Source organism: Vombatus ursinus, unplaced genomic scaffold, assembly GCF_900497805.2.
Source record: "Vombatus ursinus unplaced genomic scaffold, bare-nosed wombat genome assembly UNPS02014807.1, whole genome shotgun sequence".
NCBI classification, from domain to species: domain Eukaryota; kingdom Metazoa; phylum Chordata; class Mammalia; order Diprotodontia; family Vombatidae; genus Vombatus; species Vombatus ursinus.
Genome location: NW_020954585.1, coordinates 45,366,087 through 45,392,720, shown reverse-complemented (window position 1 = coordinate 45,392,720; position 26,634 = coordinate 45,366,087). Strand labels below are relative to the sequence as shown.

General features: G+C 38.0%; 1 protein-coding gene across 2 annotated transcripts in view; it reads right to left on the bottom strand.

Annotated features, from left to right (window-relative positions):
* The window catches only part of SMURF1 (SMAD specific E3 ubiquitin protein ligase 1), a 104,202-nt gene that overhangs the window by 24,268 nt on the left and 53,300 nt on the right, over nucleotides 1–26,634 (bottom strand). For both annotated transcript variants that reach the window (XM_027874755.1, XM_027874757.1), the window contains exons 2-11: nucleotides 17,585–17,623; nucleotides 14,956–15,064; nucleotides 13,094–13,227; nucleotides 12,879–12,944; nucleotides 11,521–11,596; nucleotides 10,650–10,888; nucleotides 9,786–9,870; nucleotides 6,644–6,790; nucleotides 5,040–5,238; nucleotides 2,542–2,645 (exon numbers count right to left, since the gene is read on the bottom strand). In XM_027874755.1, coding sequence (XP_027730556.1) covers nucleotides 2,542–2,645; nucleotides 5,040–5,238; nucleotides 6,644–6,790; nucleotides 9,786–9,870; nucleotides 10,650–10,888; nucleotides 11,521–11,596; nucleotides 12,879–12,944; nucleotides 13,094–13,227; nucleotides 14,956–15,064; nucleotides 17,585–17,623 — 1,198 coding nt within the window. The remainder of the gene's footprint in view (nucleotides 1–2,541; nucleotides 2,646–5,039; nucleotides 5,239–6,643; nucleotides 6,791–9,785; nucleotides 9,871–10,649; nucleotides 10,889–11,520; nucleotides 11,597–12,878; nucleotides 12,945–13,093; nucleotides 13,228–14,955; nucleotides 15,065–17,584; nucleotides 17,624–26,634) is intronic.

Sequence of the window (26,634 nt, the reverse complement as noted above, 5' to 3'; positions counted from 1 at the left end):
AAAACAGAAGCAATGAATTGTATTAGAAGACTTCTCACTGATTCAGGTTAAAAAAAAAAAAAAGATATGGTGTAGTACAAAGAGCACCGGACTTAGAGACAGAGGTCTTCGGTTCAAAATGTGGTTGTCCTACTTACTAACTGTGTAGCCTTGAGTTAAGGTACCCACACCTCTCTGAGCCCCAGTTTCCTCATCTGTAAAATGAGAGAAGTAGCTGTAAAATGTTCTCTAAGGTCCCTTCCAACTCTAAAACCTATGATTCTATGAAGTTGTGACAATGGGAACACAAAGGGCAAAGGTAAATGGAACTTTCTATTACAAACAATAAAAAGATCATTACGGAAATAGGTCCAAGATCATTGATACAGTAAGAACTAAGTCTATACTCAACTTTAGAGAGCAGAAAGTTTGGAATTATATTTGAATATTAACTAATTCTGAAAGGGACAGGTGTGCTATTCTCACTAGAAAGCATTCTGATAGTATATTCCTTATGAGAAAGAAAAAAAATTATTTAAAGAAAAAACTCTGCACTGTTCCCAAAGTTTGAGGATTTGGGAAAACCATCTTCCAAAAAGTCAAAGAATTACAATTGTCTAGACAGGAAGTGGTTAAGGCATAAGGAAGGATTTCAGCAGAGACACAGACAAGGTAAAGGTGAACATCGGTTATGTTGTAGAGACTATGAGTAAGATGACAGGCAAGGAAGAGCTTCAAGGTCAGGAAGGACCTTGGAAGGAAAAACTTCAAGGTCAAAAGCCTTGAAGATTTCTACCAATTTGGAGATTAGGGACAAGAAGAGTTAAGAAGGCAGATACAGGGAGCTACATGCTTTAATACTTCAAAGTATCTGTGACTTTTATCAATGAGGACACTCTCTCCACCAATGTAGAATGAAAGCCCTCAGTGCCTCAATAAATGTCATGAGTTATGTCTAGAAAATTCATCACCAGATGGCTAACTTTTTCTTGATCTGCCTCACCACAATGAGACTGATCCTTAGAAAAGTCTTACTGGTACTGTACTCAAAAGTCTTTCCAGCTAGGTAATATATCCTTCTGTCACAGTCCTCAAGAACTCAAGGTCACCTTATATTTAGGATAATTTATCCTTTAAAAGGCAAAGTTAACAAAAATATAGAAAGGGTGCACACCCTACATTTACAACTGTCATAAAAATGATGATCAGAAACTGCTGTAAGAAAGGTAAAGCAAAGAGGTTAAACAGCTTGAGGGATTCAACTAAAGAAGAGAATGTGGGTATTGGGTGGCCTTTTTAAAAACCAGTTTTTATTAAGCCTCTTCTGTGCCAAGCACCGTGCTAATACATAATGTGAGCATTTAAATGGAAAGATTCTTACTAAGAAGGAGAGAAGTGGGGGGGGGGGGAGTGGAGCAGGACAAGAAGTATTGGCCTCTTGCCAGGAAATCAGTTTGTACTGAGGATCAGTGCAAGTAAAACTTTGTCAGAAAGAAGGCAGTTTCTCTAGGACAATAAACAGGCACTTGTAACAGGAATGAGACTTGAAAAAGCAAGTCAAGACTATTTTGGTTAAGAAAAGGAAAACAAAGTTGAGCTTAGGTTTGAGAGCAATTATGGGAGAGAAATTAGAAGCCCCAATGAAATCTGAAGAAATAACAGCAATCATTCTGTTATAAGGAAACAGAGCCTATTCGGAAATTTAGATTGTCGACTTAAAAAAAAAAAACCAACAACCTTAAAGCCATTTAAATTGCACTATAAGCTATTTCAAAGAAAACAAGAAAGACATGAAAATTCAAATGCATCAAAATATTATGAGATTATTCAGTTCAGGGTTCTTCTAAATAATGACCTTATTTAATACTTCTAAAATAAATTCATTTTAATGAAACTCAACACTGTAATTAAGGACAGTGTGTGTCCCCAAAGGAAAGATAAAAAAAAAAATACTCTCCTCTCTTCTTTACAGAGATTTGAGTGTTGAATAGTTCATATGCTTTCATATGAGCTTCATACGTTGGTTAGCTTTACTGAATTGCACACTGCCCCCCACCTTTTTTCTTTAATATTTTTTTGTTACAAGTTAATGGTTCGCCAGTTGGGAGAGAAGGTAGCAATATATTTGAAAATGAAAGTGATGTAAAAACAAAAGATAACAAATTTTTTTAACATTCATTTTACACATACAGCTTTTAAGGAATATATATCTATGGCAGAAATTTACTTCAGTAGAGACTTCTTCAAGTTTCAAGTTTAAGTAGATTGCAAAAGAATCATATTGCACAGGTTTAAAGGTCCAGCTTCAAAAAGGAAATGGCTAAGGACTTGTACTTCCTGACAGCTTTCTTTTGCTACATGACACTGAGTCCCAGTATCTATGAAAGCTCCTTGCAGTATGAGAAGCAGCCGTTTGATGTCTCCATTGCACTAGGAAGTTTAAATTAGCACCACTGATATGCTTGTATTTTTTAAGGTGTGAATACATATGCTTTCTAAAATAAGTTATTACAACCAGGCTAAAACCTAAGCAGCAGAAAGGCAGAATAATTCAAATCTCACCGGGCCACTCCACCATAATCGAGGCCTTCTTCACCACGGAATTTCACCATTAACCTCTTTTTTAAGTCTTTTGGTCTCATCTTCATTATCTGACGGTAAGATTCCTGGATACAAAAACAACAGTTTTCAGAGAGGTGGCTCTTTCCTTTCTTCTCAAAAATCATAACAGCTTTGAAAACAGATTTTCTATAATGATATGGGTTAACAAGAAGTTTTTGAATCACAGTTTCTTTCATTAGGTATTCAGCTTGTTTATTTCTCCATTCTTTTTAGTGTCTTACACACTGATATGTGTTAAAATACAAAAGTCAGTCAATAATCATTTATTAAGTGCCTACTAGCAGCTAATGCTATAGTGAAGGAAAAGTCAGCATTTAATTGTAAATGCAATTTTTGATTACTTCAGGACATACATTTTGATGGCGGACTCTAACATAAAGATAACTCTCAATATAATTCAATAGACTTTTAAGCAAAATGAAGACCTCATTTGTAGAGCTAAAATTTTAATGGAATAATTATTAGTCAATTTCTATTCCTTTCTAGGAGAGAATGAAAAAAATTCCCTGGCAATCAAAACTCAGCTGAGTTTCCCTTTAAAAAGGTTCTAAAAATCACATGAAATTCAACAATATAAGAACATATTAGAACCCTCTTCTAAAATTACCAGTTAATCCAGGCCCTTGTATCCCATGAAAATAGGGAACTGATTTGACTCTTCCTCGTCCCCAACCCAACCTAAGCTCCAAATTAACAGTAGAAAAACTTGCCACGGGTTGCAATGAGTTTCAAATAAAACTTCTGTTTTACTCTTGTAAGCATTGAGGTTGTGGAGGTAGGAGGGAGGAAAAGAGAAAAGAACACTGCTAAAAGTGAAGTATATCTAAATTTAGGAAAATTAATAAATTAGCTATGAGATTACATATGTACCTTAATATCAGCAATAATAATGAAAATTATTCTAAGCATTAAGAAAATGAGTATAAATGAATGCATAGAAAGAACACTGGAGTAGGCCCCAGGACACCAATTCTAGTTTCAGCTTGGTGGCAAGTGTAGTCTTTAGATCTCGGTTTCCTGATATAAAAAAGGAGAGGCAGGAGAAGGGTAAAGAGTTTGGAACAGATGCTCCATAAAGTTCCCCTCAAATTTTAAGATTATGAATTATCCTCATTCGAAATCAAAAGAGATTTGTCTCTCTCTCTTTTTTTTTTTAGGCAGTTGGGGTTAAGTGACTTGCCCAGGGTCACACGGCTAGTAAGTGTCAAGTGCTTGGTCTGAGGCCAGATTTGAACTCAGGTCCTCCTGACTTCAAGGCCAGTGCTCTATCCACTGAGCCACCTAGCTGTCCCTCAAAAGAGATTTCTCAAGGGGGGAGATCACAACTCTCTCTTTAGTGCTGACTTACGTCTCATTGGCTCAGAAGCCATCCCTAAAAGTGTGAAGCATTTAAACCTCGCTGTCTGCTGCTTTGCAGTTTGCCTCTGCTCATCTGACATTATTTCAGAAAGACTGATATTTCACTTCTTCCTGCTTTTATCCCCACAGTATCGGCTCATGTCCAAAGAGGATCAAGATGCAGTGGGATGATTTAGGATTTTTAGAGATATTGTTTTGAGACGTGGTCTTAAGGGATCCCCTGTAGAGGAACTTACTAGGAGGGATACTCATTACTTCGGCAGAGTTTTATATTGATTAAGTCTAAGTATTTGTTGGTATCTTGCATAGGAACTGTCTGATCTGAAGAATAAATTTCACAAGAAACTAATTACATAGGAAAGAGAAATCAAGAATTGAGAAAGTACTAATCGTTGGAAGTGCTACACATGCCTGCTGCTATACAAGGATTGTACAGGTGTAAATTGCAGGCACGTCAAGTCTAGTCAGGCACAGAATGATTTAATATGCCTGTATAATACCAGCCTCAATACAAATCACTGACTTTGGCCTATTCAGGTCTAGGTTTAAACTTCTATCCTGGGGGAATTTATTTTTTGGGGGGGGAGTGGGGGAAGGGTGACGGGAGTTGCTGAATGGGGTGAGTGGAATACAAGTGCATTTGCAATTCTATTGGTTAAGGAGATCCCCTCTACCAATGCAAAATCATAGCCCCTGCAGAAATGTGTAATCTGAGAGAGCTGACTGGGCACTGACACTGGGTCACAGGGCTCGTACCAGAAGGGGAACATGAACCCAGCTTTTCCTGATTCCAAGGCAGCTCTCTAGCCCCTATGCCATGTCACCTTTCTTAAGAGGAAATATGATCCTAAAAATATTCAGGCCTTACATGTACACCAAGCTCCTCCTGCCTCATTTGGAAATGAAACTGATGCCTAAATATGAAACAAAAAGTAAAAGCAGATCTCACTGAAACAAAGAAATTACTTACAGAATGGTTCATGTATCATCAGTTTCTGTTCAGTACAATATGGCTTTATTGGTAAGTGGGCTACCTTATAGATCTATAATCTATGTCTTATTCAGAGCTGTAGGTATACCTCAAATATTTCTTCTCTGGATACCTCTATGCGACAATGCCCAGCTTGGGGTTGTTGAAGAGAAAGTTCATGTCTAAGGACTTTTAATTTCTGTACTAAATCTCTCTCATATCTCTGGGCAGGAAGCTCTTCATCTTCTAATGACCCTTCATTCGGCACGGACAAAGGCTGGCTGGGTTCCTTTAGTTGGCATTGGTGACTAAAAAGAAAATAAAAGTAAAATTTACTCCAAAAAATAAAAGCCTGAGAAATACAAATTGTTTGAAATTATCATTACAGACTACACATGTATAATCTATATTGAATTGCTTGCCTTCTTAACAAGGGAAGGGGGAAGGAAGGGAGAGAATCTGGAAGTCAAAGTTTCAAAAACGAATGTTAAAAATTGTTTTTACATGTAACTGGGGAAAATAAAATACTAAATAAAGAAAAAAGTCTCATTATGACAATATACACAGCATCATTATAAAATAATTCATTACATAGACTGGAACTTTTACTAATCCCAGGAAACATAACTATATATCATGAATTATGGATACATCATTCGCATCTTACAACATGGTAGTTGCCTCTGTCAGATTACATTAATATGATAAAGAAAGCTTTATTATATTTAATATACAAGTAGAAAGTCTACCAAGCAACTTTTTTCCTTTGACCCTAATATTGTAATCTACAAAACAGTACTATGCCACTTCACTTTTGGGCAGCTTGCCAATTAAAATCTGAAATATTATAAAAGGAGTTAATACTTAATGATGCACCTCTAGGGGTAAGAGAGAGAAAAAGAAAGAGAGAGAGAGAGAGAGAGAGAGAGAGAGAGAGAGAGAGAGAGAGAGAGAAAGTGTGTGTGTATACATACACATACATAATATGCAAATAATACAGGTCAAATCCAATTATAACCAACCATATTACAGCACTGCAAAACCAAAGAGATTTTCAAGTCTAGACAATAACCCACTTATTTCCTGCAATATTAAAGTGAGCAAAATTCTAGTAAAAAGAACTGAAAAAGTATGTTATAAGAGCAGTGGATTCATACAAGTTTTGCCACAAATATCAGATATCAAAGATGACAGTTGCGATGCTTTGTTGTAAGAGCATAACTAATCTGCAACAATAAATGTAGAATCTGCAACAATTCTCAAATCAAAGTTACCCTGTGATGAGGACAGTAAGTAAGCCCTGATAGGTAACATTATCCACTACAGATAGCATTTACAGTGAGTGCTGAGTGGGCACTGATGAAAAATCTCATTTTACTTCTGCAGCACGAAGAACACATTAAGGGCTATGACATTCCATTAGAGTGTTGCTTACATAAGAGTTTTATTAACGGAACTGCTTAATAATAGTTTCAATGAGTTTTATTTAGGACATGTAGAAAAAAGGAAAAGGTGGCAACAGCATATGGCTGCAGTGCTGTTGTACTATTCATAGGGAATTTCAGGATTTAAACTGTGTGAATGTCCAAGAAACACTTAGAAAATTTTACTACATTTATTTGCTCACTAACACTATAGAGCAGTTATATTAGGAAAAAGTTTACTCAGAGCCTGAAGCTAAATTGTAAATTAAAGTAAAACACAAAAACTCACTTCATAATATGATGTAATCTTGGATCCGTGAACTGGGTTGTTCGGTTATTGTGATCTACAAAATATATTCTCCCAGAAACCGTACTTCTCACTTCCCAGCCAGGTGGCAGGGGCCCAAGTTCATCACAATTCACACTGTTAAGGTCTCTATCCACATAAAAACCAGAGAAAGATTAGTCCATCTTAGAAAGGTGAAGTGAATGAATTGCTTATCAAAACCACAGTACTACAATTCTACAAAATGGTGTGGTCATTTGACCACAGGATCAAACACATAAGTTATGTTGAGAATAGTAACTGCCTTCCAGATGAGCCACAATGCAGCAAGAAAATATGACAAGCCAAAGTTAAACATTCAGGGTTTGAAACTATTTGATGTAAGAAGAATGTGTTCCACCTGGGTGTTCTAATGCTTACACAAGATAAAGGGAGGAGCGAAATGATACTGCAGCATCACGTGACTTAAAACATTCCTGAATTCACAAAGTTAATACTCTATTCCCTTGAGTTATACACACTCCCATCTAGCACCAAATTTTTCAGAGGTGACAAGTCTACGCTAACTATGTTTGAAAAGCTGATGACATATATGTCACCCACCACTCCTCAGTCATGGGACATGATGAACGTGAAGAAGTCAGAGAAGCACAGGAAGACACACATGCACAGATGCAAAGTGAAGTAAACGGAGACAGAAAGACAATGCATGCCATGCCTGTGATCATGTAAACGGAAACACAAAAAAACCTAAACTGAACACTGTCTAATTGGAGTTATCAAGGCCGCTCCCAAAGAGATGAGAAAATGCCCTTCCCTCCCTTTTCTGCATAGGTGAAGCCTACAGGAGGGAAACACTGCATAGTGTCAGGTTCAGCTAATGTGTCCACGAGTTTTGCTGAGAGGCCTTTCTCCCTCTTTTTTATTCTTGTTACACGAGATGGCTCTCCGGTGATGGGAGGAAAGAAGGAACAAAATATAAAAACAGAAGATAGCAATACAAACTTTCAAAAATGTTAAAAAACCAAAACAAACCTATTTCACAATGATAAAGAGCTTGCCCAGAAAATAAGCCTTGTTACCTCAAAGCTAGCATTTCTCAATCTAATCACTTGGTTAATTATTTAGACAGAAGAGGGTTCAACTGCTGCCCACGGGATCGTGGGCAAGGCATTCAGCTCCCCCTTAGTTTCCTCTTCTTTAAAAATCTAGGCACTGGGTCAGATGCCTTCTAAAGGTCCTTTCCAGCTCTAAATCTACAGTCTTATGATGCTATACTTTTTAACTAAGACCAAGTCACCTTAATTTTCTTACAGTAGGCACTCAAAAGGCTGGGCTCCTCCTTTGTTTTCAGATAGTTAAATTCTAACTCCGGATCATGAACTGTAAGTTCACCCAAGATTCATCCTACGCTGATGCAACTTAAGCCCAGATGAAACAAACTCTGGACGGGAAGAGAGGGAGCTTTTTAAACAACTTTTTTTATAAATGTTTTGGTGAGGCAATCGGGGTTAAGTGACTTGCCCAAGGTCACACAGCCAGTACACGTCAGGTGTTTGGTCTGAGGCCGCATATGAACTCAGGTCCTCCTGACTTCAGGGCCAGTGCTCTATCCACTGCGCCACCTAGCTGCCCCTTAAACAACTTTTTAAAACAAAATTTTAATAACTAAATAACATCAGACAGCAATGCTGTCCTCAGACTGAAAAACAAAAAGCCATGAAATGCTTCACAGCAAAAATGAGGCATCTACTTGACCTGACTTCAAAGGTGTTCATCCACAGTAGGGAATTTTTTTGGGGAGTGATCCAAAGTCTTTTATTAATTTTTGTTTCGTTTTTATATAGCATCTTATTTATTCCAATTACATTAACACTCATTTTTTAAATAAAATTTTAAGTCTCAAATCTTCTCCCTTCTTCCCTACCTACCCTCCTCCCTAAGAGGGTAAGCAATTTGACATTTACTCATGTAAAACCTATTTCTATATTAGCCATGTTGTGAAAGAAGAAACAGCTTGCAAAAATTTTATAATATGCAAAAGGAAAAAAACCACCAAAAAAAAAAATAAAGTGAAAACAGTATGCTTTGATCTGCATTAAGACTCCATCAATTCTTTCTCTGGGTGTGGTTAGCATTTTCCATCATGAGTCTTTTGGAACTGTCTTGGATCACTGTATTGCTGAGAAGAGCTAAGTCAATCATAGTTGATCATTGCACAATGTTCCTATTACTGTATATAATGTTCTCTTGGTTCTGCTCACTTCAATTTGCATCAGTTCATTTAAGTACAGGTTTTTCTGAAACCCACCTACTCATCATTTCTTATAACACAATAGTATTTCATTATATTCACATACTACAACTTGTTCAGCCATTCTCCAATTGACAGGCATCCCCTCAATTTCTAATTCTTTGCCACCACAAAAAGAGATGATATAAATATTTTTGTACATGTAGATCCTTTTCCCCTTTTTTATTATCTCTTTGAGGTGCTACCTCAATTCGAATTTCTCTAATTAATAGTGACTTAGAGCATTTTTTCATATGACTATAAATAGCTTTGATTTCCTCATCTGAAAACTGCCTTTCATAACAGAAGGGAATTTCATAGAGAAACTAATTTTACCCAAGGAGATGCCACACATCCCAAAGAATGGGGGTAAAGGGGAAAGGAAGATTTTGGCAAATTTGGATTTCTTTAGAACAGAGTTCACAACCTCTGGGAAGAGAGTAAGACAGAAGATAGAGAGGGTGAGATTCTCTTCAAAGATGAAGCTACTTTGGTTTTAAATAAGACTACGCATCTTGAAGGTTGTATCTGAGTTTCAAATAAGACCAACTTTATAGAGTGCATCTGTTTTAATCAGGAGCAAGAAAGGATGTCTCTTTTCAAGGTATCTGATGTGCTGATCAGTTTTTAAATGATTCACTTATGTTTCAGCTGTTGTCAGTTACCAGGGCTGCGCCTGAATGAAAGTCACTGAGGAAATGTAAGACTGCTGTAATAAGAGGAGTCATTCTGCTGCTGCTGCTTCAAAGTTTAGAGTTTCAAACTTAATGGGCCGTATCAACCATACTTGGGGATCCAGGCAATCATCAGCTAGGAAAACAGCTCTGATCACGTGTAGCTGTGGAGACATACCTTGGTATTCTAGGATCATGCCATGTGCTCACGCCAGTCTGTGTGTGCAAAAAGTAAACCTGCCCTTGGACTGTCGTTCTTTGTTCTGCACAAAGGATTAAAAATACAAAAGAGTAATTCCAATTACTTAAAATATGAATCTAGGAAAAATTTCAAACAATCCCATCAGTTCCTCTCTCCAAGTGTCTGAACATCTTTATTGTAAATAGTGCTGCTTATTTATACCTCCCACAGGGGAATACAATCTGAAAACAATGGTGGCTAGTTTCTGACCACAATTTACTCTAAGATGCTTATCCAACTTGCTCAGGTATGATGCACATCCACCACCTTATGTTAGCTACATTCCTGAACTTAACTGCTTAATTAGTACTTAGGTAATGCTGACCTTAGCTTTCCTTTCTTTATCCTCAGATGACTATTACTTTTACTTCCATTTCCCAAATCTAAATTACAATCTTTCTTCACTTAGTGAAGATTTTTGTTTCTGTACTTTTCTATTAATGGTCATCTCTTTATTTCCACCTTGATACCATCCTTTCTACACTGGAATTATGGAACATGATAAATCTTCCTTTACTGACTCATATGTCACTTTTATTTGCTATTCTGAACTCTACTTACTATTTCCTCTTCCTAGAATTCCCACAATTTAACTTCGAGGGTGGAAGCTAGTGCTGACAAGTCACAGGTAGATTTACTGTCACCTTTTTACAGGCACTTGCTTCTCTTCATATTTATGCAGATAGCACCCACTCTTACGGTGTCTGCTTTTACCCTAACAAACTACAAGTGCAAGCACACAAATCACGAACACAGAGAAGCAACCTGAAACACCTTGGCTAAAATGATGGGTAAATTTACCGTAGCCTTCAGGTAGGTCAGGGGATTGGTGGCCATGCGGTCGGTTCTGAGGGGTCTGTATATGACCTCGGACCTCAGGATTTCGAAGTCTCTGTGCCTGAAGTCTTTGATCCTGACTTGGAGATTCCACAAATCTGCAATTTCCTCCACCTGCAGCACCAGTACTGTCTGTGTATGGGGCTGGTTCCTCCATAAAGCAGCTAAGTGGCCTTCCAGGACCTGAGTCTTCATATACCGTTCTGAAACAGAAAAAGTCATAATGTAAAAGAGGCCAAAATTTCCAGATTAACAAATTTAGAATCTTAAAAATTAACTAGTTTCATCACATATACTAAACCTATTTCTTTTATTTTGTCAAATATAGGGTCCCAATCATTTTTTTCTGCAACATTCACTATGAATCATTTAACAGAAAAGATAGTGTATTTCAAGAATTCAAGGTTAGAGGAACCTGTATTAGAAATGTCATCTAGGTCACCAAAGACTCTTCTCTAGGGACATCTGTGACTGAAAACCATGCTTGCTCTGTGAAGGAGGCTCACGTGACTGATTGAAGTACAAGAAATGGGAATTCATTTTTCCCTCAGTTAAAATCCAAATAACCACTGTTATATTTTTTTCCATGTAATTTATTGTCTAGGACACATAAAATGGAGTTCAAATTCTAAGCACTTTTAAAACATAAATCTTTACATTTTGAGCTAATTTTATAGATAAGTTTATATTTTATAGACTATGTTCTCTCATGAGCAAGAATTTGATGATATAATTATTCTACTGCATTGTAATACTTCACAAGCATTCATCAGAGTGCAGTGGCATATGAAGAACCCAATCGTCATTCAGAAGTGATCTCTTCAGTTATACATACCCTTCATTTTCTAAGAGTCCTCTGCAGTCCACAACAGAGCCTCCAGTGCCTATTCTGTCTCGTGTCTGTAAACTGACTAAAAAAGCAAAGGAAATCATGCATTAACACCCATCATCATCTCCTCCTACGGTAACTTGTGATCCACAATGGATTTCTAACTTAAAAAGTACAAGGTAGTAAGGCAAATGCATTCCTATAACCCCAAGGAGGAAGCAATTTCTCCTACTAGAAGTCAGCACCGCTGCAACAGAATATCCCTTGTGATAACTGCTAGTTCAGGTCAGAAAGAGGTACTTTATTTCCGAAAAGCTAGATCCTCAATTTCTTTCCAAGTTCTGAAGTTTTTAAAGATGATAATTCACTTTGGTTAAAGAGATACACAGACGGCACTGGTAACAAAGGCCAAAATGTAGGAGGGCAAAACTTTGGATATTCAGTACCACTAGATGTCACCATCAAAGGAACTGATAAAACCTCTGGCTTGTTTTTTTTTTTTTCCCTCTTCCTGCTGTACCTTTCCGAACATCAAAAAGAAACCAAGAGAGAAATAAGCACGAATGTGTACATCCCAAGCAAGTGGGTATTTTTTTAAAATTTAAAGTAGTTTTCCTAACTTACTCACCATGACCAAATCTACCACTGTAATCTCGCCAGTGCATAAAGTCATAATGTTGTTTGACTTGTCATACAGAATTTTTCTGTGGTGATGGCCATCACTTTCCACTCCAAGGAATTTACCCTGAGTAATGTGAGGATGAGCATTGTTATATCTACCCCAGTACCCTGATCAACAGTGGCACTATTTAGCAAGGCAATAATTTAAAATGAACTACCGCATATTTAATATGTATGTTATGTATGGTTTGCCAAAGTTCTGCCATTTTTTTTTGTAATTAAAACTTCCAGTTGCTATAGTTTACATTAATAATAAATTCCTTAAAATATTCTTTGCCATTCATGCAACATGATGGACCTTCAGGAGAAAAGGATCATTTACCCAATTCTTTATAAAGAGGCATCATTTTTGTAATCGATAATTACATAAAACACTGAAAAATTAAATGTCCATTCAAATAAATATTAAATCTGCACTTGGGGTAACCTATAAGGCCTTTTAGCACAACTGTCATTTTATAATCATCTTGAAATGCTATCACAATGGAGAAAAGAAAAGGATGATGGTAATAAATACTATAAAATGGCACCTAATGGTAGGAGATAGTCGTGGTGCCTATTTTGTCCTTTAAAGTGATTTTGTAGAAAGGTCCTTACAAATACTTACCAATGATGACACGCTGTTGTTTTTTTTTCAGACATGAAGTCATGCTATGATTTTACAGAGATGAGAAAATGCTTACCCACTATTTGGCCACGGACTGCATCTGTATCTGTGGGGTTTAGTTTGCATAGATCCAAACGCTGGTCTGCAAACAAACAATTCAAAACTTAACCCAAGAAAACATTAAGTGTGGAGTAAAGTATAAAATTTGTTTTCGGTATTCAAATAAATAATGCCTGTTTAAGTCTTTTGTAAATTGTATGAAAAGGGAGAAAACAAGTCCTTAGAGCTTACATCCAGTATCTTTTAATCTGCTGATGGCATTGGAGAGGAGACGTACACACCCTAGGAAGCCAGCTCCCTGTTTCTTGTGAATTTTCTTGTGGTTCCACACACTAATGGTTATCGAATCGGTTTTTCCAACATATCTGAAAAGATTGTATAATATATCGAAAACTCAATTTAAGTTCTGGTTCTACATTATGCCATCTGATTAAAACTATGCAAAAGATTCTTTAGAATAATCGGACCCCTTTAAATATAATGTCTTGTATATACAATCAGAGTTCAATATATGTTGACTGTTAGCAGACTTAACAGTGGCCTTGTAAACTGGGTTTTTTTTGGGATTTGGCCAATGGTATGTCCAAATACAAATAATTCAATTCAATGAATATTGATTTAAACAGCTCTATGATGTGCTGGGGATACAAAAATGAAAGACAACAATTGCTACCCTCAAGGAACTTATAATCTTTAAAGGAATAAGACGCATATAAATAAGTATGGTGCAAAGGAGAACATGAAAATGGGAAAGGAGAAGTACAAAGTATTATAAAAAACATGATGGGAGATGTAAGGGAAGGCTTAGTAGATGAGGGGGCATCTGAGGTAGGGATTTAATAAGGAAGGATTTCAGTAGGCAGACAAGTGGAGGAAATTAATTCAAGGCATGAGGGATGACCTGAGCAAAAACGTATGGAGTAAAGAACAGGACAAGATCAGAAAATTGTTAACGGGCTAGTTGGCTGCTAAGCAGGTGTATGAAGAGAAGTAAAGTGAAATAAGACTAGAAAGGTAGTTTGGGGCCTTAGATTATGGAGGATCTTAAAAAACAGATTAATGAATTTGCATTTTATCCTAAAAACAACCAGTAGTCAATGACGGTTTTTGAGTAATTAGTGCTATTGTGAGGATTAATTATCAGGAAGCTTATTTTGATGCCTGTGTGACTAATAGGCTAAAGCAGAGAAAGACTGGAAGCAAAGAGGATAGGAGTCATCCATGATGCCATGGTTAAGGCAAGAGGTGCGGAATACCTGACCTAAGATGACAATGCTATCAGTGGGGAGGAAGTCAGAAACAAATATGAGAATGCACCACACAGCAGAATCCTCAGGGAGTAAAGATCACTGAGAGTCTGAGCCTGGGTGATCTGGACAGTGGTACTGTCAACAGGAAGAGGGAAATTTGGAGGGGTAGGTATTTGGGGGGAAATGATGAGTTTGGATAATAAGATTTAGAGCTTGAAGGGAACTTAAAAGGTCATCTACTCCAACCCCCTTACTTTAAAGACAAGGAATCTAAATGATCTGTGAAAGGTCATGTGGTCAGTAATACAGCCAGGATTCAGACTGGGGTGGGCCATAGAGGCAGTCCCAACACGGAGAGTAAAAGTGATGACAATTTCATAAACAGGGATTTTAGAACTTAGGTATATATTTTTAAAATGAACAAAGCTAATTTGAGAAGCAGTATAGCACAGTGGCCTACAAGGTTGGCTTTCAGGGAGACTTGGGTTTCTCAAGCCCACCTCTAACAAATATGAGCTGTGTGACCACAGGGAAGTCCCTTAGCCTCTCAGTGTTCTAGGCTTCTAGGAGGAGAAGTTACAGATGAACTGCTGATGGGCTTTGGTGGAGAGAGTTTCTATATGAGGCATTCTGTACCCTGAGGAACTTCTAGGTCTGGACTCTCCCCCTTGCTCCCTTTTCCTATTCCCCTCAAGGCCTTGTAATTTAGTCACCAATTTTGTTATCAATAAATGGAAAAATGGCTAGTTCATCCCTTAGGGTTTTTGTTTATCTTTCCCCTTTATATATAAGGATATCTCCTGTTGCTTTCCTAACAGCGATTTCATAGAACAGTCAACTCACAGATCATAATGCTGATTCCACTTAGGATCCAATGTGTTTTTCACAGTGTCAGTTGAATGGCACTGACCAGACCCATCAACCACTATTTTTGCAAAGGGGTCAGGAAGTCCTGGACAAGAGAAAAAAGATAAATCTGTAATTTAAATAAACCTATTACCAAAGACATAATGTTAGAGCTACAAGGGATCCTAAAGATCACCTAGTTCAGGAAAGAACATATATACTTACAAATTCTATTCATAGTTGAGACAGAAGAAACTGTAAAAATAAGTTATTTTCATTTGGGGTTCTGAAGAAGAGGGAGTTCCCCCTCCAAACAACATCATGCATTGAAATTCAAAGAAGAAAGAGATCTAACTGATCTAAGTTAATACCTAACTAAGAATTTTAAGTATGTTTGTATTTATGATACAAACTCTTGGGCACCTGAAAGTAAATCACTGTAAACTAGAGTCTTAAAAACATGCCATGGGGCAAAGTTATAGGAATAAAGCTTCAAGATCATGGGATCTTCGGGACCTTGGAGACCGCAAAGTCCAACACTTCTCCCTCAAAACATTCACACCCACAACCCTTTCCTCCTCCCTCAGATCTCCACTGAGGAAGCACTCACTCCCTGATAAGGCATTCCATTCGACTTTTACACACATTTGTCAGGAAGTTTCCCTTTACATTTTGCTGAAATCGAACTCCCTATAAGTTCAACATATTTGCCCTCTGGAACCAAACAAAACAAGTCTAATCTCTTTTCAACATGAAGGTTAATTTGGAATATTCGATAATAAATCCCCGATAATTATTACCTTGCATCTCTCCCTGCCCTTCCTGGCTGAACTCTTCAAAAAGGGCATCTACAACAGGTGCTTCCACTTTCTCTCCTCGCACTCTCTTTTTAACCCCTTACAATCTAGTTTCTGATCTTATCACTCAATTGAAATTGCTCTTTCCCAAAGTTACCAATGATTTCTTAATGGCCAAATCCAATGGCCTTTTCTCAATTCTCATGCTTTTTGACCTTTCTGCAGCCTCTGAAATTATCAATACCTTCTTCTTCTTCATATTCTCTAGGTCTTCTAGATATAACTCTCTCTTGGTGGTTCTACCTATCTGATCACTCCTTCTCGATCTCCTCTGCTAGATCCTTATCCAGATCACACCTTCTGACTATAGTTGTCCTTCAGGGTTCTGTCCTAGGTCCTCTTCTCTTCTCCCTCTATATTCATTCACTTGATGATCTCATCAGCTCCCATGGATTTAATTACTATCTCCACATTGCAATTCCCAAATCTACCTATCCTGCCCCAGTCTCTTTATTGACTTCTAATCTCACATCTTCAATTATTTTTCAGGTATCTTGAACTGGATGCCCAGTAGACATCTGAAACTAAACATGTACAAAATGGAATTCATTATCTTTTCCCTTATACCCTCCCCTGCCATCTTCCCTCTTACTGTAGAGGGCAGCACCATCTTCCTAGTCCCTCAAGTTCAAAATCTAGGAGTCATCCCTGTCTCCTCACTAGCTCTCACCCCTCATATTCAAGCTGTTGCCAAGACCTGACAATCTCACTTTTATAATATCTTTCGAATATGCCCCCTTCTCTTCTCAGATATTGCCACCACTCTAGTGCAGGCTCTCATCACCTCACACCTGGACTACTGCAACAGCCTGCTGGTGTGTCTACATGCCTCAAGTCTCTCCCCTCTCCAATCTATCTTCCAGTCAGCCACCAAAGTGATTTTCCTAAAGCTCAGGTCGGACTACTGACTTAAAATATCATCAAGGAATCTTGCTTTCAATATTACGTTGTCCCATCTGTGAAGAGGTGCCTGCTAAGCAAAAATTAATTTCAGTGCAGGCCCTATCCAATTAAGCTCTTAAACAATGGAGTATGAATTAATGAAGCTTTAGTATATAAGAAAATCTAAACTTAATGACAAAGGTGGGCGACTATTTACTATGTAAAATAATTTTCTACTTTATAAAAAAGATTCACAATGAGATCTCTCTAAATAGCAAGTTTTACAGATGAACGGAATCCACAGATTCAGAGCTGGAAGTAACCTCAGCAAGAGTTCAAATACAGCCTTAGCAGCCTCAGACATGTACTAGCTGTGTGATCCACACCATGTCACTTAATCAATGTAGGTCTCAATTTCCTCAACTCTAAAATTAGAGCACTTACCTCCCAGTGTTGTTGTGAGGATCAAATGAGATAATGTTTGCAAAAAGCACTGGCACATGGCAGGCACCATAAACATGCTTATTCCCTTCCCCCTGCCCAGGGTCACAGTATTAAACTTAAACAGTTAGTGTCTGAAGCAGGATTTGAACCCAGCTCTTCCTGATTCCAAGTCCAGTGTCCTAACCAGTACGTGCCAAAGCTCTCTGTGTAGGGGGATAATAGAAAAGGTTTTCTTCCTCTAAGTTGAAATCTCTAATCCATAATCACATGAGAATGAAGTCATGGGTTCTTGTCTAGACCAGGTTATGTTAGTTCACTCAATAGAAACATTAGGGAGAACACACCCAATGACTGATTTAGGCGTTTATTTAAAAGATTTAAAAGTTCATAAACATATACATGTGAAGAATTTTGTAGGTCAGCAGTAACAGGCATTTACTTACTGAAGAAGTCTTTCTTTGCAAGGTTCTTGGCACAAAGTACTGAAAAGAACAACAACAACAAACAGTTAGCACTTGTGAAACATTTTACTAAGACTTTTGTTCTACTTTTCTGTAGGAGAAAAAAAATCAACAGAAACTCAATTTTCCCTATTATTTGTTTTGCAAATATGATATCATATTAAGCAATACAATGATGAGCAATTCAAAATTTGTTTTTTTCTTGACCTTTGACATCAACTATTCCAGATAATGGAACATTAGTTTAATTTTCAAGTGATGTTTCTGAAATCTACAAACAGCTTTATTAACAAATATAAAAATACTCCTGTCCCTATGTGACATCTTTGTTTAAAAAAAAAAGTTTAAATTACTCCCAGCTGCTTTTACTTTTATATCTAAGCTAACAGAAAAAAAAAAGAAATAGAAAGTCTTTATGCATTTCTGGCACTGTGATTAATAATGTGATCTTTGAAATCCAAGTTTCAATGCCTTTACAAAAAAGTAGTAATTGCTATACTTTTTTTTTTTTCCCAAGGCAATTGGGGCTAACTGATTTTGCCCAGGGTCACACAGCTAGTAAGTGTCAAGTGTCTGAGGCCTGTTGAACTCACGTTTTCCTGACTCGAGGGCCAGTGCTCTATCCTCTACGTCACTGTTCCCAATAGTTATATACTTCTTTTTTTTTTTTTAAGGCAACTGGGGTTAAGTGACTTGCCCAGGGTCACACAGCTATTAAGTGTCAAGTGTTTGGTCTGAGGCCAGATTTGAATTCAGGTCCTCCTGACTTCAGGGCTGGTGCTCTATCCACTGCACCACCTAGCTTCCCCTCCAAGAGTTATACTTCTTGATGCAGAAATTTAGATAGGCCCAATTAGATCGTCTTTTGATTAAAATGGTTTCTTCCTTTGATTTACCATTCAAGATGGAAAACTGATCCAACTTGCCCCTTCATCATTCAGCAACAGCTCCTTATACAACAGACCCCTGGGGAACACTGTACTCACTACATCTAATGACTCCCAATCCATACTCTGCCTCCCAGATAACTGAATGTGCAGAATAGCGCTTGACACTCTCTAGGTACTTCAATAAATGTGTTGATCAGTTAGATATGAATGTCAAGGTCTCTGCCTAGGGAAGTAAGAAAAGAGGAACAGTATATGCATGTCAATAGTTCACAAAACTGAAGGCTCAAAAAACCAAAAAGCTTGGGTTCCTCTGAATCCTGGTTCTGCCATGAACTAGCTACATGGCCTAAAGCAAGTCACACAAGCTTCTCTGGGTCTCAGTTTCTTTATTTATAAATGGGAGAGTTGTACTAAATGACCTGTTGCAATTGTAACATTCTGGGTCTATGACCAAGTATGTACTGAGTGTCTGCTACATGACAGGCACTGTGCTGGGTGATAGGGAAATAAACACAAGAATAAACAGTCCATGCAGTTAAAGAGTTTACATGAAGAGCGCCAGATGTAATAGTAACAGGTACTACTTATGTATATATGCAACACAAAATTAATTCAAGGTAGGTTAGAGAGGAAGAGCACTAGCAGTTAAGGAGATCAGGACATGCTTCCTGTAGGAAGAGGTGCTTAATCTGAGTCTGGGAGGCTTTTAAGAGGCAGAGGTAAGCTGAGAATGTATTCTCACCAACAAAAAGACATGGAGGTGGTTCATGGAGTGTCATGTATATGCCACAGGAAGGACAGTTTAGCTGGAACACAGAAGTTCACAAGGAGGAATAATGTAAAATGAGGCTGGAAAGGTCGGTGGTCAGGTTGTAAGGAGCTTTAAATGGCAAAAAAGGGTTTATATTTGATCCTAGGGATGGCAGGTAGAGACTGAAGTTTACTGAGTAGGAAAGTGACATGTCAGGCTAATTCTTAAGGAAGGAAGATCACCTTGGCAGGTGTGTGGGGAAAATATCAGAGGGGGGCTAGACTTGAAGCAGGGAGACCAATTAGGAACCTACTGCAATAGTCAAGCAACAGATGATATTCTAGAAGGTCCACAGCACCCTGTCCTGAAGGACCTTATAGAACTGTAAACTATGTTTCATATCCTGGTATTCAGCTGCTACAATCTTCCCCACAATGTGACCTTCCATATCATATTGCAATATCTCCATATGCAAAGTTATTTAAAATGGTCTCTCCCTTTAGAATGTAAAGTCCTCGAGAGTAGAACAATTTTCACTGTTCTGTGTATCCCCAATGCTAAGCACAGTGCCTAATAAATGCATACTGGAACCTCAAAAGACAAAACAAACAAAAAAAACCCAACCCAGCTCATAAGCAATACCTTTGGCAAGAAAAACTTCAGCTGAACGATTAGGCTGTGGAGAATTGCAGAGGGTTTATTAAGAGTGAGAGGCACCAGTCAGACAAGTTTTTTCAAGGAGTTTAGCTAAAAAAGGGGAAGAGAGAGGACAATAACTGGTGGCATGGTAGGGTTTACTGAGGTTTGTTTATGTTCTTAAAGGATGGAAGAAACATAGGTCTGTTTGTAGGAAGCAGGGAAGTGGTAAGGGAGACTGAAAACTAGAGAAAGAATTTGGATGATGATGGAGGCAATCTGCTGGAGATGTTAGAAGAGGATGCAATCAAGGATGTATATAGAAGGCTGGCTTTGGTAGGCAAAAGGGCCACCTCATCAACAGAGACTGTCATTGTTTGAGCATCAGTATAGTGTCTGTCTCTCTCTCTCTCACCCACATACACCCACACCCACACCCCTCTTGTAAAACCTAAGTCTTTGTAAAAGGACTCTATAGCTTTAGCTATTTTTTTCAAGTTCCTTATAATCTGACTTGATAAAGGAAAAATTAGTGAACATACAATGACCAAACTGATATTGCTAAAGCACAAGTCTGACCACATCACTTGTCTGTTTTAGCTCCAGTGGCTTACTATTTCCTTGAGCATAAAATGGAAGCCCTTCCACTTGGCATTTAAGACCCAATACAATCTATCTTCAAGCCTACCTTTCTAGGCTTATTACATGTTAACCACCATCACCACACACGCTATGATCCATCCAAACAGGCCTACTCCCTGGTTCCTCATACCCAACATTCCAGATTACGCCTCTTTGATCCCTGTGCCTGCAATGTACTCACTCTTTATCTATCTTTGAGAATTCCCACTTTCCTTCAAGGATCAGCTCAAGCCCTATATTCTACATGAGAACTTTTCCAATTCCTTCAATATCTAATGCCTTCTTCTACCCAAAATTACTTTGTATTTATTTTGCATATACTAATTTATATAAGATTTATATATAATATATAATGTATAACATAATCTATAATAATGCATACACACACACACACACACACACATGCACACAATCTATATGTAAACATTTTATTTCCCACTCAACAGAATATAAGATGCTTGAGAACAGGGCCTATTTCCTTATGTCTGTATTACCAGTGCCCAGCACAAGAGAGCCTTACTGCTCACTGAACAAATGGACATAATAACATTTTCTAATTCAAAAGTTGTTAAATTCTATTGTGCTACTCTGAGAGAAACCTCTATGGAGGAAGCAGATTCTCTGAGTATAATCTCACCCTTGATCTGTGACTCACACTTCACAACTGCCATGGACATGTATGTAATTTGTTTTCTTTCAGATTTCCTTTCTCTCTTTACTTTTACTCTTTAAAGCTTTACTCTCTAATGTAGTCTTTCTCAAAGTTTGGATCAGGGTCTCCTGGAGGTTCCAGAAACTGTGTAAGGAAGTTTGTGAGGTCAAAACTACTTTTATAATAATGAGGATGTTTTAGTTTCTAATATAAGTAAACATCAACAGCTATCACACATCTATACATAAGCTGGGGGGAGGGGTCGCTCAATAATTTTTAGAGTGCAAAGGGGTCCTGAGACCAAAAAGAGAAGAATTGCTCTAATTAATATAAAATATCGAATGAAGCCAAAATTTACTGAACTACATATACCAAAAATTTAATCACCATTTAGATCTTTTGGAATTTCAAGTCATTTTACCAACATTTATTCTATTTTCTCCAAATTATGATTTGATATTGTACTTATGCAAAGTAGCATGGAACCTCAAGCCTACAACCTAAAAACCAAAATAAAACCAAAACAAGAAACCAGCCTTTAAAAAAAGAAGTCACACTATGATTTACTTTTAATAAAAAGTGAAACTATTACCGGAGGCATTAACACTGTAGTAATTTAGGCCAACATGTTTCATTCTTGTCAGATGCTTAAAACGGACATGATTCCAGTAAGTCTGGAATGAGTCGGTGATGCTTTTGCAAAAGTGGTAAAAAGCTTTTGTAAAATTAGAAATACGTGTATTTTTAAACTACAAATTCTCCTGAAAGAAATGCTAACCTCAGTTAAGTTCTAGAAGAGATTTTTTTTTTTTTTAGTAATTTCTAGATTTTAGAAATTCAATGCCATACTGTGAAGAGAACATAAAACAGCACTGAAATAGGAATGAAGAGATGGGGGCCTGAGCTTCTAGCTCTGCTACTGCCTGGGGGCAGGTTACTTGGACTTTCTGGGCCTCATTTTCTCCATTTGTAAAAGAAAACAGAGAACAACAGACTAAAACTGGATGAAATCTTAAGGTATCCCTCCAATGCTAAAATCCGTAATTCTAAGAATTCTGAACATAGTCTTCAAAAAAATTAAAGTTTGTTCATATTTAGAAGGCAGCAATCTTTCACATGTCCTATCAATTTAAGGCTCATTACAGTGGAATTTGATTACATCATAAAGGGAGAAGGTCACACTTGTGTTACCTGATTGAAATCTTAGAATCTGCTTATGTGCAAAGATTAATTAGGGTCATATTGAATCTGGTTTAGTTTACGATACACAATCTCCTTTTAAAAAACGTCTTTATAACAATGAAAGAAAAGTTATCTTCATCCATGCTGTTAGGTAAGATGATGAAACCACAAAATAAGTTGCTTATAAGGCAAAGTAATTAGCAAGGTAAATTAAACAGCATAAAGTTCATCCACATGCAGACCTAAAAATGTAAGAAAAACTCACCAATGAGTCTTACAGAGAACAGTGAGTGGTTGTTGACCTCAAGTCAAACTACAAGAAAGAACACTTACTGCTGCCTTAGCCAAACTCTGCATTGCTATGTGACCTTGGGTGACTCACTTTACTGCTATAGCTCCATAGGTTCCTAATCACATTCCCACAATTTCCTAATGGCAAAGAAGTGGTGAGATTGAATAAGATGATGTCTTCGGAAGGTGATTTATAAGTAAAAGGCATACTCAGTAAGGCAGGCCTTCTGCTCCCTCAACAAGACCCAAGGGTTACAAAAATGCCATCTTACGGTCTTACATACTTGGCGCCCTGGTATATTTTCAGAACACTTTTGTCTCAGGAAATACTCCCAATATTGATCTTTGGCTTCCCTTTTCCTTAAATCCAAATTTAATCATCCCCCAAATGTTGTCATTTCTTCATTTACAACAATTTCTATTTATATGTACTGTGTGGCTTGCAATTTATCTCTTGGGTTTGCCCTTGTTTGTTTATTCCTCTGGTCAGTCTTAATCTCCCATCACCTCGAACAGACAAACTGCAACAGCCTCTTGAAATAGGTCTCTGTGACTCATCTTTATCCTCTCCTCCAATCGACTTTGTATACTGCCAGATTAAATCTACCTCAACTACCTCTTTTTGCATGTCACTCCCCTCTTCCGTGGCTTCATATAATGTTCGCAGCATTAAATTCACACATCCACCTGGCTTATAATGTCCTCTACAATTTGGCTTTACGTTACATTACACTCCTGAACTGGTGGCTCTCCACTCCAGTCTACTCACTGATCCCACACATTCCATGTTCACTCTCACTGCAGGTCCTCCTCATACTAGTCCCAGAGGCAGTGGGTCCAGTGGGAAGTACACTGTCTTTTGAGTTAAGACAATATTAATTCAGACCTTGCCTTTGTTGCTTAATTGCTGTGGAATCTCAGGTAACCCACCCTGGGGTCCAGTCTCCTATCTATTAAGTTTGGGGCTGCCTGCCAGACAGCCTATAGGGCTCCTCTGCCAATGTTAAGTCTGAATCTATGAGCCAAGATCCTATGACTTGAAATGTTCTCCTACCCACCCTTTACCTACCTAAAAGCCTATCCTTCAAAGTGAACTTAAGTAAGCTTTCTGATTAGTTTAACTCACATGCATCCTTTTGTCTTTTTCTGAACTACTTCATTTACAAGAAATAACAGTTTGCTACTTCATTGTTTTCAAATTGTTTATGGATGGTAATTTTGGAAGCTCCTTAAAAGCTGAGCATGTTTTTCCTGCATTTTCCATTATTATTATAAGTGATGTGTGCATTGCACTCTACAGTTTGCAAAGTTTACATAATCGCACACAAGTCTACAACTCTGCAAAGTAGGTATAACAGGTATTATTATTTCTGTTTTATAGTTTCCTAGCTGAGTAGTAAGTGCTGATACTCAATACCTACTAGAGACTAGTTAGCGCTTGAATGGAACCTAGAGTATGCTACTCCAACCAATCTTGTTAAGAGTTCACAAGGGTACAAATGAGAAAATATAAAAGCACAATGAGAAGAAACCAGGTTCAATCACCCCAATAATTTGAAATGCCTAAGCAAAATTTCCATTCATTATAAAAATGAAGACAATTCCCTATCAGAAAGTTCTTATCCAAGTCCAAAAACTCCATTTGTTTTGTCACTGAACAAAAATTTCCCTTAATTTGCCAAAGGGAATAATAAATGGTAGACAACTCAGAATAAAGGTTTTATGTCTGAAGTTTGTTATGTTCATACTATACTGGATTCTAGCTTGCTGAGCCAGTCACTCATCTGCCAATTTATAAGCAGCAAAGGTGATGAAAGCCTCAATTTTTTTTTATTATTATCAGTGAGGAGAATGATACTTTCTAGTAACATTAAAACAATCAGACTGCAAATACACACGCACACACATAGCCTATAAGTTAATCTCAAGACAAATTGAAAGACCTAAACTATGCCTGAGGTTCCATTCTATTATTTGCTTACTAAATTCAATAAAGCAAAAATTCTTTTGCTGCCAGTGCTTTTGCAATCAATAAACATTTATTAAGTATCTATTTTACTAGGGACTGTGCTAAGCCCTGGGGATACAAAAAGAGGCAAAGACAGTCCCTCTCCTCGATGAGTTTATAATCCAATGGAGAAAACAACTATATACAAGAAAAACAGTAAATAATTAACGGGGAAGGGATTAGGAAGGGTTGGGAAGGCTTCCTGTAAAGATGTATTTAAAAGAAGCAAAGGAAGTCAGTAGGAGTTGAGGAGGGAGAGCATTCCAGGCATGGGGGACAGCCAGAGAAAATGCCCAGAGTGGAGAGAAAAAGTGTCTTGTTCACAGAGCACCCAGGAAGCCAGTGTCAATGCTAGGGAATTAGGTCTCTACCAAGAAAACCCTATGGACAGTGCTGTCCACAGGGTCACAAAGAGTCAGGCATGACTGAACAACTATAACAACAAAAAGGGAGTAAGGTATAAGAAGACTGTAAAGGCAAGGGCTTTGAATGCCAAACAGAGCATTTTGTATTTGCTCTTGGAGGTGATAGGGAGCCACTAGTTTATTGAGTGGGGGACAGGAGTGGTGGGGGTGGGGTGATATGGTCACATTTGCACTTTACAAAAATCATTTTAGTGGCTGAATGGAGAATGAATTGGAGTGGGGAAAGAGTTCAGATGCTTAGACCCACTAGCAAGCTACTGGCATGAGGTGATATGAACTTGCACTAGAATGGAGTCAGTGTTAGAGAAGGGAGTGTATTATTTGAGAGATGTTGCAAAAGTGAAATCAACCATCCTTGACAACATTTTTTTTTGGGGGGGGGAGGTAAGAGAGAGCATAGAGTCAAGGATGACTCCTAGGTTGCAAGCCTGAGAGACAAGGAGGATGGTGTTCCCCTCTATGGTAATAGGGAAGGTAGTGGGGGATGGGGGGGTAGCTTAAGGGTAAACATAATGAGTTCCATTTTAGACAATGTTCAGTTTAGAATGTTTACTGGACATCTAATTCAAAACATATGAAAGATAGTTGGAGATGAGAGATTTAGACATCAGTAGAGAGGCGGGGGGGGGAGGGCGCAAGGTCAATTTGAGAATCTTTGGCATAATTGGTAATTAAATCCGTGGGAGCTGATGAGAACACCAAGCAGTATGGAGGGGGAAAGAGAATAGGGCCCAGGACAGAACCCTGAGGGACACCTACACAGTTAGAGGGTGTGATCCAGATAAGGACCCAACAAAGGAGACAGAGAAGGAGAAGTGACAGGTAGGAGAAGAAGCAGGAAAGAGTGGTGTCCCAAAAACCTAGAGAGAAGGGAGTATCAAGAAAGAGAGAGCGATCAACTGTGTCAAAGGCCCTAAGAGGTCAAGGAGAATGAGGACTGAGAAAAAGTCACTGGATTTGGATTTCACACATATATGTAGGTATCCCAAATGCATTTCTGACAACAAAAAGGCAAACCTACTTCCTCTCTGGAGGGAGGGGTCTTTAACATCTTCTTCTTTTTTTTTTTAAGGTCAGGATGTGTGATTTCATCAGTGTGGATGAACTTCCTCTGCAGAACTCCTCCTACCAATGTACCATCATTTATTTATAGTGTACAGTTTTAGTTGCCTGGGACTCTGAGAAACTAAGTGACTACAAATCTTATGGCTTCTTTACTTTGATGTGTGAGCATCAGGAGATAGGAAGTCATTGGCACAGGGAATTCCCACATGAAGGAACTCCCTCTCCCAAAGCAGGTCAGTACCTTCTCTATGACTTATAGTTTTAGTTCAACACCTGAGCAACCTGAAGTGGCCCAATATAATTGGGAAATATTTAACAAAATAAATGAAAATACAAAAAATATATAGGTAACATTACAGTTTAAAGCTAAGTCACTATGTGTCCTGCAGGGTTCCTTCAATATGGGTCAGTGGCCTCATTTCTAGTTGAGGGTGACACCCCCGGCCTCAGACCACAAAGAGGTGAATGGACCTGCCCAGTCAAAAGCTCA